At 41.0% G+C, this 14,734-nt stretch overlaps 1 protein-coding gene across 1 annotated transcript in view; it reads left to right on the forward strand.

The window, feature by feature from the left end:
* Positions 1–577: 577 nt before the first annotated feature.
* Positions 578–14,734, forward strand: part of csul (protein arginine N-methyltransferase 5) — a 30,255-nt gene continuing 16,098 nt past the window's right edge. Inside the window, exons 1-7 of the mRNA XM_076213441.1 lie at positions 578–726; positions 2,460–2,578; positions 3,025–3,242; positions 4,372–4,481; positions 6,172–6,258; positions 8,196–8,397; positions 12,263–12,471. Of these exons, the coding sequence (XP_076069556.1) occupies positions 641–726; positions 2,460–2,578; positions 3,025–3,242; positions 4,372–4,481; positions 6,172–6,258; positions 8,196–8,397; positions 12,263–12,471 (1,031 nt within the window). The 5' untranslated portion in view covers positions 578–640. The remainder of the gene's footprint in view (positions 727–2,459; positions 2,579–3,024; positions 3,243–4,371; positions 4,482–6,171; positions 6,259–8,195; positions 8,398–12,262; positions 12,472–14,734) is intronic.

Consider the following 14,734-nt stretch of genomic DNA (forward strand, 5'->3'; position numbering starts at 1 on the left):
TTTCTTACAAAACCTGTTCGATATGGGTGACCCTACAGAGTTTGTCTCTCTATCGACATAACTTTTGTAGTCATTAAGATTCTCAGGCCTATCCACCACGTCAAGGTGCTACTACGAAGTCTATATGACTCCTGTCTCCCGGTCTTAGAGGGACGCCACGCACGGCAAATATGTAGGTTAGTAAACCATAACGGAATTGGATGGCCATTGACTCGGAATTCGTCTGTCCTTTGCGTACTATTATTTTTGTTTAGGTATACAATACAGCCTTCTCACTTACCGGGCACTAACTGCTGGCAGCACTGGTTTATATCGTTTGCCTACATGGTATGAGTCACACAACTGAGCCCTAACAAAGAACAGTATAATATAAATCAATCTTCATGTTTGTGGAGAGGAAAATTCCTCTTCCAACCCCTCTTATGGGTTTGGGAGCAGTGATATATATCCTTGATGGATGGATCGGCTAATGTTATTCATGATGAAAGGTGCTTCATTTGAACAAACAAGACGAAATTATATTTTATGATAACATCGGTACTCATCGTAAATATATGACAGTTACGTAAAAAGCACGATAGTTATCAAGACTGAGACTTTAACAGACCGCGTGAATTGTTTACAGTAGTCAAGTCCAATCATGGCGGGCACTCGTGTTTCATGTGGGTTAGAATATAGCAGTGTACCAGAGCTTAATGATGTATTACAAGAATCAGGAAAATCTGGGTAAGAATTCAAGGAATGCCATTTCTTCACGAACTCTACATTTTGGAGGTTGTTTGACTGGGTTTTTTCTTATTGATATTTGATTGGACACTGGATTAAGCTCAGTAGCTCGGCAAACCCAATTCTGTGATTACTTTATTTGAGATGTTTCATTGGTATATATTTAAATTATTTACAAATATGTTTTAGGAAAATGAGCACAGTAATAGAAGATTACAGTGCGACACAAAGAATAAAGAAAAGATACCGTACTAAAAGATCTCGCATCATTGACTTGCTCTCTTCTACATTGCTTTTGTTTTGTGTAATGTAGGACCGGAATTATGATATTTAGTTGTTTGGATGTAAAGGTAGTCAAGTTTGTTACCATGGTAATAGTCCCTATGGTATATACAATAGACTGGCTTGTAGCTTGACACATGAAGCAGGTCATTATTATGACTATGTAATTGAATGTTCAATGTACTAGTACATGTAGATGAAATCACATCATAACTTTGTTGTATAATCTAATCAAGTTCATACTATTTAACCCTCATAAGTTTCCAGTAGTAAGAATGTCATTGTGAGTGAATACTATGTTAATAAAAAAATTCAGAGTGCAGTGCGTTAAGAAAGGATTCTTGTATACTTACTTTCGGTAATTTTGTCTGTTAATGACACGGCTGAAGTCGGCTTCCGCACATTCCAAGTTGTCCTTGGTTCTGTACTGCTTCTGGCAGGGTGTTGTGGTGGCTGTAGGGGTATCCTGGTATCGGTGGATGTTCTGGTAACCCATCCAGCCATTTGTCCAGCTTTCTCTTGAAACACTCCGGGCTAGTATCTTTCTGGTCCTGGAGATCTCTTGGGAGGCAATTGAACAAACGAGGTCCATTGTGAGTGAAAGAGTTGTGTTTTATTGTCTTCACTCTTTGTATGGAGCCTACAGTACCCTTTATGTAGCATAGTCTTCCCTTTCTCGGATGGTAGTTTGCCACTATTCCCACATTAGGTACTCTGCCCTCCAGGATTTTCCACACATAGATGATTATATAGCGTTCCCTTCTCCTCTGCAGAGAGTACAGTTTTAACTGGCTCAGTCTATCCCAGTAGTTTAGGTGCTGTACTCCCTGAATTTTTACAGTGAAGGAACGCTGGATAGCCTCTAGGTTGGCTATTTCTTTGTAATTTACTAGGAACTAATATCACTGACCCATATCAGTCACATTTATTTTAGATGATGCACTATGGTTGATAGTTTGATGTATTATTATAGTATTTCTTGGGAAGTGATGGTTATCTACAAGTGGTGGTCTTGTAAAATAGGTGGTGAAGAATTCTATCTCCCTACAGCTAATTTTCAAAGCCCATCGTGTCCCTTGCATCCATCTGGAGGTGCAACTCCGGTGGGCAGTCAGTCAGTCTCAGGACAAGTCCCAAGACCTCTGTTATCAATATTGACTGTATTTCCTCCACATTTTCACATGCAGAGAGGTGATAGCTGGCAACTGCTCCCATCCTCCAATTATTTTTATCCTGTGTAAAGAACAGTCTCACATTGATATCATACTACAAAGTATCTTCCTGGAGATATCTGTGGGGGCTCAAGGACCATTAACAGCTACTGTGGGGCTATAGGTTTCTAGCGAAGAAATTATTACTAAATCAAAGACATTTTTCGGTCAGTTATTTGTAAACCAAAGTGACATTTTTTGTACAATCCTTGAAGTTATCAATATTTTTTTTTCTTTTAGGTATGACTTCATCTCAGTGCCTCTTGTTCACCCACGTTTCAAGAGAGAACATATCAGTGGTAAGGCCAAGAATAGATTTGGTGCTTTCACAAGATCAGATCTTCTCTTAAGTAGTTCAGGTAAGTACTTTGTTAAATGATTCACTTATGAAATACTTGGACACAATTACCAGTATGCATGCACGTACCTAAGTTAGTGTTGTAGAAATTTGTTGGATCCCATTTCTATTATTTACACAAGTTAATGAATTCATTGTTTACTTGAGTCATCTGAATGTGTAGGTTGTTATTGCTTCAGAATGGGTTTATAATTTCTCGTATCCATGCATGCATGCTTCTGTTCTGGCAGTGCATAGGCATCTTTATGTTTTTGTCTGTGCACCCACATTGTATCGTATGAATAAGGAAATCCCTATATAGACATGTGCATTTTCCAAGTCCAACATTCACTAAGAGTGAATGTTGGACTTGAAAATTATTATTATTATTATTAATGTATTTATTTATTTATTATTATCATTATCATCTTATTTATTTATTTATTATATTTTATTAATTTATTTCAGAATGGAATAGTTTGATCGTTGGTCGGGTAAGTAATCCTGCTGATGTGGAAAGCCCAGTACAACACATCAGACGAAACATGGAAGAGTCAATCATTCAAGAACTTACTTTTGCTGCTCACCTGGGTCTACCTGCCATCATGATTAGTTTGAAAAATGACAACTGTGTTAATTTAGCAAGACTTGTAAATAACAAAGTCATACAAGGCGTCGGTTATCAGGTATGTTAGACTTCAAGATATGCTGGCTAGCTTCCTCTCTATGTATACAATTTTATGACTGAGTGTGTGGTTATTGATATAACTAGTGGCCATTTTGTGTTACTTTTTTTTAAGGAAAAGACCTAGGACAACAGATTAATTGATTAGGTACTGATCAAGATATATAGATGTTGGTAAGGAGAGTGAGATGGCAAGATGAGGATGGAAGGGAGAGGAAGAAATGGGAAGGAAGTGGAATTAATTACAAAGAAAAATAAAATGAAGGTGTATTTGTTTCAGACAATTATTTAATTCAGTTCTGTAGGAAAATTAATTACATGCAAATGCATTTTTTTTTTTTTTTTTTTTTCTTTTCTTTTCTTTTCTTTTCTTTTCTTTCTTTCAATCTCGGTGTGGTCTGAAAGGCCTTCTATCAATGTGCCCATTATAATGTACCAAGTCCTTTGAATCTGAGAGCATCAGAAACTGAAAAGTTTTCTGAAATAATATAGGTGGCATCCTTGCAGCTCTGCTCTCTATAGTCTTTGTCTCCCAGCACCTTCTTGACAGATACATTTCGAGCATCCTTGTAATCATGGAATGAAAACTTATAAGATTATGCCATGTATCAGAGTTAGCTTGGAAATGGTATAGTTCCTCCTTCACTCTTGATTAATCATTTTTGTATCTTAGCAAGGAGTACAACTTTATCTAAATTGTGTCCCTTGTTACCACAGTGGAAATAATTGAGGACCACAATTGAAATAAGCTTACATGCTTTTTTGTGTTATCCTCGGCAATTGTAATTGTTATTTTGAACTATGTGTTCTTTACATTATCTGCACTTCATGTATAATGATTCATTGCCAAATAAAATTGTTATTATTATTACCTTACCGTAGGATGGGGTAATCGGACCATCATGGGGTAAATGGGTCATATAAAAGTTATTCATGTATTAAAAATTATGTTACAACTGGTAAATAAAATTCTGGTAAAATGGAGGTAGGTATTTATTCAGGGTAAAAGTGAAATATTTTAAAACCAATTTTAATTAAAAATATGGCCCATTTACCCCTCGCCCCCCAGTGATGGCCCGATTACCCCATCCAACGATATTTATTTCTCATGGAGTGTTGCTTTATTACAGGTATGGGTACGTGTACCGATGCAAGCACCATTAGATGAAGCAGCAGCATTCCGATCAGATATTCAGAAAGGGGAAGATGACTGTACAGACACCTGGAATTGGTGGAACAAGTAAGATATGGTTGTTTTATGTTATTTTCCCCATGCTAGTCTCACAATTTTTCATTATTCAGTGGCAGTTGTTCACCTGGTTTGCTTTAACTTGTACACCCTCCTGTTTGCTTTAACTTGTATCACCCTCCTTTTCCTCCTAATCCTGTGTTGTCTCATCCCCCTATTCACACACACACGACTCGGTGGCACGGTTGATAGAGTACTGGACTGTCAGTACGGAGGTGCCCACAGTACCTGGTTCGAATTCTGCCCAGGGCCGAAATGATTTCAGTATCGCTGCGCTTCGGGTCGTTACTCTGACTCTCGTGGGTGTGTGTGTGTGTGTGTAAGGTCATAGCATTACCCATAGGTCGGTCATACAAGCTCTGAGCTCTCTTCTGGGAGGGAAATAGCTGTCGATCATGAGTCCAACACGTGATCCAAAGACCAAGGTGAATACACACACACACACACACACACACACACACACACACACACACACACACACACACACACACACACACACACACACACACACACACACACACACACACACACACACACACACACACACACACACACACACACACACACACACACACACAAACACACACACACACAAACACACACACACACACACACACACACACACACACACACACACACACACACACACACACACACACACACACACACACTGGAAAGCAGTGGACTTGATGTACAGCTAGTTCATGGTTTTCTCTACAATCCCATTACCAATAGATGGCACTGGACTTTCAATACTAGTATTAATTATGCTGTACATTCCATAAAGCAAGTATGAACATTTACTGATATTAAACCCATTTAATCTGGGGACATCTTTGAGAGATTTTGGTCATGTAAATGCTAGACCCAGTTATTCAGTCAAGAAACAAACTTGACAAAATAGGGTCTTAATAATTAGTGACCTCATTTTGTCAAGTATTTACCCATCAATTGATAAAACATATACATTCACATGCACACACTGTACACAGTGTTGACTGCATAACTTTTATACAGTCAGTATGTTAGCAACCTAAATGACACCCATAGGGACAAGATTCATGCAGCATTATTGTATGATTAGAAACCAATTTCTTCTCAAAGAATAATGTTGATCACATTTAACTTACTAACCCTCTATTCCATTTTGTACCTTAAGTCAGTCTCTTACCACCTCAGACTCTACCTGTTCAGAACCCTAAGGGTAGAAATACTGTTTAATAGTGAGAAAAATGCAATATGAACATATATACTGGCACAGGAGAGTGTAAAAGATAACAGTTGGGGGAAGGGTGGTTGTAAAAGGATAAAGAAGTGATGGGGTTTAGAGGGTTGTTATTCTTGCCTGATTTGTAAATCTTAAGTGATTCAGAGGAATGGTTGCCATATAATGAAGTTAGGAGTGAAACCATCTCAGGCTGTTGGCCCCTGATGTGAAATAGCTGTGTCAGACTGCATGGCCTTTGACCAGGGCTGTGTGGCAGGGGTCAGGGATGACCCTTTATCCACAAGATGCTAAGATGGGATGTGTGATAAGTGAGTTGTGGGTGTTTGAGGGATGGGTAAATGTGTTGGGTTGTCCCTCATTATAAAGGGTAAATGACCCTTTGGTATGTATGTATGTATGTATTATTTCTCTCTAGCTTCCTTGTTTGACAATATTTTCCCATTTGTTTCACAGGTTTCATAGTATAGCAAATATTGAAAAGAAAATTGGTGTTGCTCTTGAGATACCTGCGGACCTTCCTGATCAATCTGTTATTCAGAGGTAAGTCAAAATTTATCATAATTATTACTGCTACAAAGCCCTCTGTGAGGGGCACTGTCCTAGCCTTCCGATAGGAAGGAGTTTGTGACGTTAAACCAAATCAAAATCATCAATCATTACCATTTCACTGACTAGATACCAGGAGCCCAATTGTAGCTAGCAATAGTCCATGGGCCTTTCCATAGATATCTGGTTAGAAATTTTGTACCATTGTCTCTGTTATATTAAGGCTACGGATGCACGAGAGGCTGTTTAGCCGTTTTTATAGAACACACTACTTTTAATGGAATTGCGTGCATTAGTTACTTAACCGCTAATGCGCGCAATTCCATTAAAAGTAGTGTGTTCTATAAAAACGGCTAAACAGCCGCAGCGGTTGAGCGGCTAAACAGCCTCTCGTGCGTTTCATCCTTAATGTGGGACAGGTTCTTATCACCATATTAGGAAGCTCGCTGGCTGAGCGGGTTAGGGCGTTGTTACTTGCGGCGAAGTTCGAGGTAAGGACGGTTCGAATCCTGCCACCGGCGAAGTTAAACCAAGGACATGGTTAATTAAATTCCAAAGTACAAAGCTCTCTGTGAGGAGAACTGTCCTAGCCTCCTGATAGGGGGGTAGTGTGTAATGTTAAACCATATCAGGAGTAGAGTAGGGGAGGAGTTGCCATTTGTCAGCTCTCATTGTGAAAAAATGGATGGCTGTATCTCCAGGTGGATGCAAGTGTGTTCACATGTTTTGAAGATAAGTTGTAGGAAGGTGGTTCTCTCTGATATTCCTATTTGAAGACATACATACATACATGTGCCAAGGCTTTTTCCCCCCTTATAAGGGAGGTAGCCAAAAAGGAAAAGGCATAAAATCATTCCCACCCATTCCATCCCTGAATCCACTCCATACCCCTCCACCCTCCCTCTTATCTTAGCACCTCCTGGATGACAGGTCATCCCTGCACCTTGTCCACTGCCCTGGGTCAGAAGCAGTGTCGCAAGACAGCACATTCACAGCAAGGCTGCTTCATTAAATCGGCGACTCCCCCTCTCTCTCCCCCCATGCTTAAAAGGAGAAGACGGGGAGAAATCCCTTCGGGCTGCGTCAAATTTTGCTCACACATACAACCTCACCCCCCCATCCCTCCACCCATTCCACCTCATGCATCACAACATCATCCATATACAACCATTCTCCATTCACCCGTCTTCTGCCCTCTCCCGTCCTTCCTCAACGGACATTCCCCTCTTCCCCAAAGGGACGGGGAGTGGGACTAGGCATCTTTCTCCTTGTAGCCCCACAGGGGACATTCCTAAACAAAAAAGTAAATTAGAAGACAACTACTTGTAAGTACCTATCAGTGGTCATGACAAAATTTCTATTTTGTATGAATCAAAGTGTATCTTTGTTATTGTAGTCTTGTTGCATTGCTTCTTACTCAGACAGTGGTCAGAAGACGGGTGACCCAAATGACAGATGGGTGGGTGTGGGTGCATGCCATGAGAAGTAAGAACTACATTAGAAAGCTTCTGTTGAGGATGCCAACACAGAATATTCCTGACCACAGGATCAATTTGCCCTAGTTGCACCCATTAAGACATTGATCACTTCATCCCACATTCTCCATACCATCAATCCCTTGACACCAACAACTTTGTGCTGCCCAGAGTGATGGATGGGGCCTTCTGGTAGCTGATGCCTGTGATCAAGGAGCTATGGGTCTCCTACAAGAGAGACCTGGGGCAACAGATTGATTGACTTTGTAGTACACATGAAGAATAGCTAATTATATTAATATGGTGGGAGTGGATTTTATGCCTTTGTTTTTTTGGCTACCTCCCTTGTAAGGGAGAAAGAGCCTTTGGTATATGTATGTACTAATATGGTCATTCTGTTCTTTTTCTTCCAACAAATTAGAACTACATGTCTAAGTGTCCTCATTGTACCTTCAGGTGGTTAGGAGAACCTGTAAGATGTGCCATCCTGCCCACATCCATCTGGCTCACCAACAAGAAAGGATTCCCAGTCCTGTCAAGAGCTCATCAAGATCTGGTGCGAAGTCTCTTTTCCCTCCACGCACAATTTATTATCTGTGGTCCAGTACGGCATCCACACGTCAAGTTTTATCAGCAGTATTTAGAACATATTATCAAGGTAAGATAATTTACTTATGCTATATGCTGTTGCCGCCTTTGATTATTAATACCATAATTGTTGATAACTTCTGGGGAGTTGTGGGGAATGCATGTTTTTGGGTCTTTGATTTTCAACATCAATAAGACAGAATTGTTTGTATTGTGAATATTTGACATAAGGGAATGTGCTGCTACAGCTTTGTACAAGAACCCAGCAACTTTAGTACTGTGAAATTATCTGTACATAAAACAATATACAGTGGTTAAGGGTTGAACATTGCTAAAAAGCATGGTGTTGATTTCTATAGAGTCCAATTCCTTATCTACAGTAAACAAGAACATAAGATATTGTGTCAGATTGGGGCCAAAAGCTTCTTTAAGACATTGAATGCCATTATAGTAGTTTGATATTTATTTAATTTATTTTTATCTATTAATTAATTTATTTTTGCTTAATGTCCTTTGGGGAAGAGGGGAATGTCTGTTGAGGAAGGACGGGAGAGGACAGAAGACAGGGGTGAATGGAGGATGGTTGTATATGGAAGATGTTGTGATGCATGAGGTGGAATGGATGGGGGGTGAGGTTGTGTGTGTGAGCAAAATTTTGACGCAGCCCGAAGGGATTTCTCCCTGTCCTCTCCTTTATATGGGGGGACGGAGAGGGGCGGTCGCCGATTTAATGAAGCAGCCTTGCTGTGGATGTGCTGTGTCTTGCGACACTGCTTCTGACCCAGGGCAGTGGACAAGGTGCAGGGATGACCCGTCATTCAGGAGGTGCTAAGATAAGAGGGAGGGTGGAGGGGTGTGGAGTGTATTCAGGGATGGAATGGGTGGGAATGATTTTATGCCTTTTTCTTTTTGGCTACCCCCCTTGTAAGGGGGAAAAAGCCTTGGTATATGTATGTATTTATGTATTCATTAATTTATTTTTGCTTATCTAATGTCCTGATGATGTGTTCTTATGGCTTCTTGGTGTACCCCTTATTCCCACACCTACTACAAAGTATGATAGGGGTTACTAGGCTAGCGTCCTAGGATGAGATGGATGGATGGAGTGAAAGGGGCTTTACAAAAGAGAGGAATGTCTGTGGAGGAAGGACAGGAGAGGACAGAAGATAGGGGTGAATGGAGAAGGGTTGTGTATAGATGAGGCTGTGATGCATTAGGGGGAGTGGGTGGGGGATGAGGAAGTATGTATGAAAAAAATTGACGCAGCCCAAAGGGATTTCTCCCCATCTTCTCCTTTCCTGCATGAGGGGACGGAGAGGGGGGGTCGCCGAATTTATGAAGTGGCCTTGCTGTGGATGTGCTGTGTCTTGCGACACTGCTTCTGACCCAGGGCAGTGGACAGGATGCGGGGATGACCCGTCATCCAGGAGGTGCCAAGATGGGAGGGAGGAGGGTGGAGGGGAGTGGAATGTACAGGAGGTGAAGTGGGTGGGAGTGATTTCTATGCCTTTTTCTTTTTGGCTACCCCCTGTGTAAGGGGGAAAAAGCCTTTGGTGTATGTATGTGTTGGTACATCTACCCTCTGTTCCTGTCTCATGACATTAACCATTTCTCCCTTCAGTCTTCTGCTTTCAAGGATATTAGTTTCTAAATATCGGGCCAATACAGAGACCAGGGGAAAAAAATACTCAAACATATACAACAACCTACCACCCATACCTCACAATACACACACAAAAATATATTCACACCCAGATCACTCAACAAGGTCTTCAAGACAGACCACTGAACTTAATGCTTCATCAAAACCTCCAGACATCAGCCCACAGAGGAACCCCTCTCAAGAGATTTGATTTGATTTGATTCGGATTCAATCATGCATACAATAAAATACAATACAGGTAAGACTCGTATTATACATAGTAAATATAATTGTACATTTGAGGATGGCACAGAAAGTCAAAAGACTTATTTCCACCGTGGTCCTCATAAAAAATGACATATTAACTAGGAAAAGATTGTCATAATAAAAGCTAGGTTGAGAAGTGAGAACCTGACACACACGTATTTAGGATGGCTTCCAGCTCGAAGACGCAACACAGAATAGGCCTGGTCACAGAATCAGACTGCCCTAGATGCAGCCACCACACAGAAGACATTGAACATGTCATCCTACAGTGTGCCACACTAATAACTCTTAGGCCACATTTGCACCGAATGAGTCCGAATTGATTCTTGCCAAATGTTGTGAATTTGAATACCTAGAAGAAGACTTTGCAGCATTCTAGGTATCTATAAGAACATTTCAACAATCTGTCTAACAGGGCAGTGGACAAGATGCAGGGATGACCTGTCATCCAGGAAGTGCCAAGATAAGAGGGAGGGAAGAGGATGGAGGGGAGTGGAGTGTGATAGGCATGGAATGGGTGGAGTGGTTTTATGCCTTTGTTTTTTGGCTACCTCCCTTATAAGAGGAGAAAAAGCCTTTGGTATATGTATGTATGTATGTCTAACATTTGTAAAGGTTTAGCTCCTTTCATTTCACCATTCAGTTTCTCAATGTATGACGCAAAGATACTTTCTGAAGCTTGAAAAAAAAAAAACGAAAGATTGTAACCGACGTCGTTTCTATTCAAACGAACTCATAGCGATTGAGGAGAATCAGCCAAGACTCGCTCAGTGTAAACGCACCCTTAGACAACAAAACAATATTTCTTCCCCGTGTGACCAGTGGGACCACCTAGAAGGCATTGCCAGTTACCTTAGACCATTGGGTCTTCTATAGGATAGATCTGGGGCAATGGATTGATTGGTTGGTTGATTCTAAATATCTGTAACATTACATCTGCTCTTTTTCTCCCCATACTGCTGTATATCAGCTTTGTGTCCTCCACTCTAGCCTACCATCATAACCTCAATAATACATGAGCTTGCAGTTTCCTTTTCCAGCAAATTCTACCAAATATACTCACTCTCTTCAAGCTTTCTTGTGTCTTTCCAAGCATAAGTATCATCTACCTATAGTAGGCTGTTTTACACTCATTCTTGTCCATTTTCCTCTAAGCGCACTCCCCCAGCTTGTAACTTATTCACTTCTCACATGGGTCCATTTATATACAGGTCAAACATCCATGGTGGCATAATACAATCCTGCCTTAAACCAATAACATTCCACCATCCCCATTCACCTCACAAATGTCAGACCCATCATAATAGTCCTTCACCACCTCCAGATATCTTCCCCCACCCTAATCCATACAGTTTTAAGTCTCCCATACTCCATCTCTACTCTATCATATGCCTTCTCCAGAGCCATAAAACAGATACAGTTGATTTACCCGTTACAAGTGTTATCACTGAGTTGCCTAAGAGTGAAAATTGTACCTTCAGTGTTTCTCCCTTCTTTACAATATACCACACTAACAATCCCCAGACAACAACACAGTATCTCTTTTGAAAGAGACTTTTGGTCCTGCCTGAAGGTTGTTGCTGGTTTCCTGGATGCTGCAGGTCTTCTGCAAGAGAGACAAGTGCCAAGGGATTTATTTGTTATTAAAAGTGAATGCCTCTTTTTTTTTTTTTTTTTTTTCCCACTTGAGTTTGCAATGTTTGTACATGCAAATCTGCATCATACAAGCCTTCTTCCATCTCTCATAGCACACATTAATACCCCATTTAACCACATAGTAATGCACAATAATCCTCAAACCCATTCATCTTTCATATTACATTCTACAAACACAGCCCACCAATTGCAACATAGAAACAACCCCAGCAGTATTGTACTCAAATGCATACAAGAACCTACCCTTAATATACCTGACATGTTACTAAGGTTAACAAATTTTGGTGACAGTTAAATTATTTTTTAATTTGTTAGTTTCCCACTATACATACTGTATTTTTATATTCTAAAAAGAAAATATTCCTTTCAGATTCGAACGGAGGTGGATGCTTTAACGGAGTTCGCTCGTGGCTATGAAGATTATCTCCAGTGTCCCCTGCAGCCCCTTATGGATAACCTAGAGTCACAGACATATGAAGTGTTTGAGAAAGATCCAATAAAATACACAGAGTACGGAAATGCAATGTATCTTGCTATCTGTGACAGGATTCCAGAGGAAGAGAAGGATACAAAAGTGATGTGAGTCTTTAAAGAGGCAGGATTTAGATTATAGGTGGTTGGTGTAAAGTTGTGATTTTGAAGTGGATTTCTCAGTTATTTCAGTCATTTTGGATACTCTTTGGTGACAGGTAAAGTCGTATGATTTTCCATCATCTAGATTTCACAGAAATATATTTAACATGAATGTATATGCAGGTATATGGGATTCTGTTTTCATTTTAGTTTAATCTCACAAACTTTCCCTCTCCGAGAGGGCTAGGACAGTGCGCCCTTACAGAGGACTTCTTGAAGGAAATTAATGTTGTATGCCTTTACTAAGAATTAAATTGCTGCCAAACAGATTGATCCACCTCCACTCTTGAGGTCCATCCCCAAGTAGCACCACTCTAAACTGTTCAGCCTGAGAGGATTCCATTTTATGTATATATATGTAGAACGCTTAAACCATGAGCTGCTAAGATGGGTGTGATGACAGATGGGTTTTGGAAGGGTGTGGGATAGATGTAGGGGTACATGTTATGGCTTGGTCCTTAACCCCTTGAGTACCGGATGTGTGTTTTGTGACACCTGCGTGTCACGGCTGAGTGCACCCGCCAGGAACCGAGCGTGCTCCCCGTGACACGCACGTGTCACAGTTATAAGCTGTGTGTATTGAGGGCTCTCAAGGCCTCGGTTTCTGGTTTATTTCTACCCACGTGGTGGCAAGTGTCTGTGTTTACAAACATAAGGCTCCAGCCATTCATGGGACGGTTTGAAACATGTTTACGTAAGGTTGATGGGTCGGTAACGAAGGGGTTAAAGGCCTTTTGGTGTGTGTGTATGCATCATATATATCATCAATATCGACATGGATGGGGTGGTGCAGGAGATAAATGCAAGAATAATGGGCAGGGGGTTGGAGATGGTTAAAGAAAATGGAGAAAAGTGGGAAGTGAACCAGTTGTTTGCTGACAACACTGTACTAGTGGGAGGATCAGAGGGGGTACTAAGGAAGTTAGTGTCGGAGTTTGGGAAGGCATGTGAGAGGGGAAAGTTGAAGATAAATGTGGGTAAAAGGAAGGTGATGAGATGTACAAGTGGAGAGGATGGCAGCAATTTGGAAGTGAGTATTAAAGGAGAGAGGCTGGAGGAAGTGGATAGCTTTAGGTACTTGGGGTTACATGTGGCAGGAAAAGGAGGAGTGGAATAGGAGGAGGTAGATTGTAGATTGAGAGAAGCAAGTAAGTGCCTTGGCGATAAAAAGTGTATTGAGAAATAGACATTTGGGAATGGATGCTAAGATGAGATAGTATGAGGGGGTGATTGTGTCAGCAGCACCGTATGAGGCAGAGACATGGAACATAAGAGAGGGGGAGAGAAAGAGTTTAAATGTGTTTGAGATGAAATCTGAGAAGTATGATAGGAGTTACAAGGTTGAATAGAGTGAGAAATGAGGGAGCGAGGAGGAGAGTGGGGGTGGAAAAGGAGATGGGAGATAGGGTTGATGAAAGAGTATTGGGATGATTTGAACACATGGAAAGGATGAGTGGAGACAAATTAGTATAAAAAGTGTAGAAGGCAGAGATGGATGGAGTGAACATGAGGAGACAACCAAGGATGAGATGGATGAATGGGATTAAAGGGGCATTGAGCAAGAGGGGGATATCTGTTGAAGAATGAAGGAAAGGCAAAGACAGAAAATAGGGGTGAGTGGAGAATGGGTGTGTATGGATGATAATGTGATACATGGAAGGGAGTTGGTATGTGTGAATGATATTTTAGCACAGCCCAAAGGGGATTTCTCCCTGTCTTTAACCACTTCCATATGGTGACGCCTACGTAGGCGGCATGAGGAGCAAGTGGGTACTTGATGTTGCCGACGTCGCCATCTTGATTATATTTATTGTAGTCGTACCTATGTAATTTTCATTCTCTAAACTGGCTTCATCAGTTTTCTATGGTTATCAAAATACACAAATACACGGGTGAAAGAGAACGAACGATTGAGTACTGACTTTATTTTTTATAATGCGATTATTATGACACAACATCGCATGTCGGGCAGCTAATGCTGCCAGACGTGCGATGTGCCCCGTAGTGAAGAGGTTAATGTTATACTGCAGAAGGGGATAGAGAGTGGGGTCCCTTGATTAAATGAAATAGCCTTGCTGTGGATGTGCTGTGTTTTGCTGCATTGCTTCTGACCCAGGTCGATGGGCAAGATGTAGGGATGATCCGTCATCCAGGAGGAGCCAAGATGAGAGGGAGGGAGGGGTGGTGAATGGGGTTGAAATGGGTGGGA

Source organism: Oratosquilla oratoria, chromosome 31 (genome assembly GCF_046742065.1).
Source record: "Oratosquilla oratoria isolate Oo_2021 chromosome 31, ASM4674206v1, whole genome shotgun sequence".
In the NCBI taxonomy this organism is placed as follows: Eukaryota; Metazoa; Arthropoda; class Malacostraca; order Stomatopoda; family Squillidae; genus Oratosquilla; species Oratosquilla oratoria.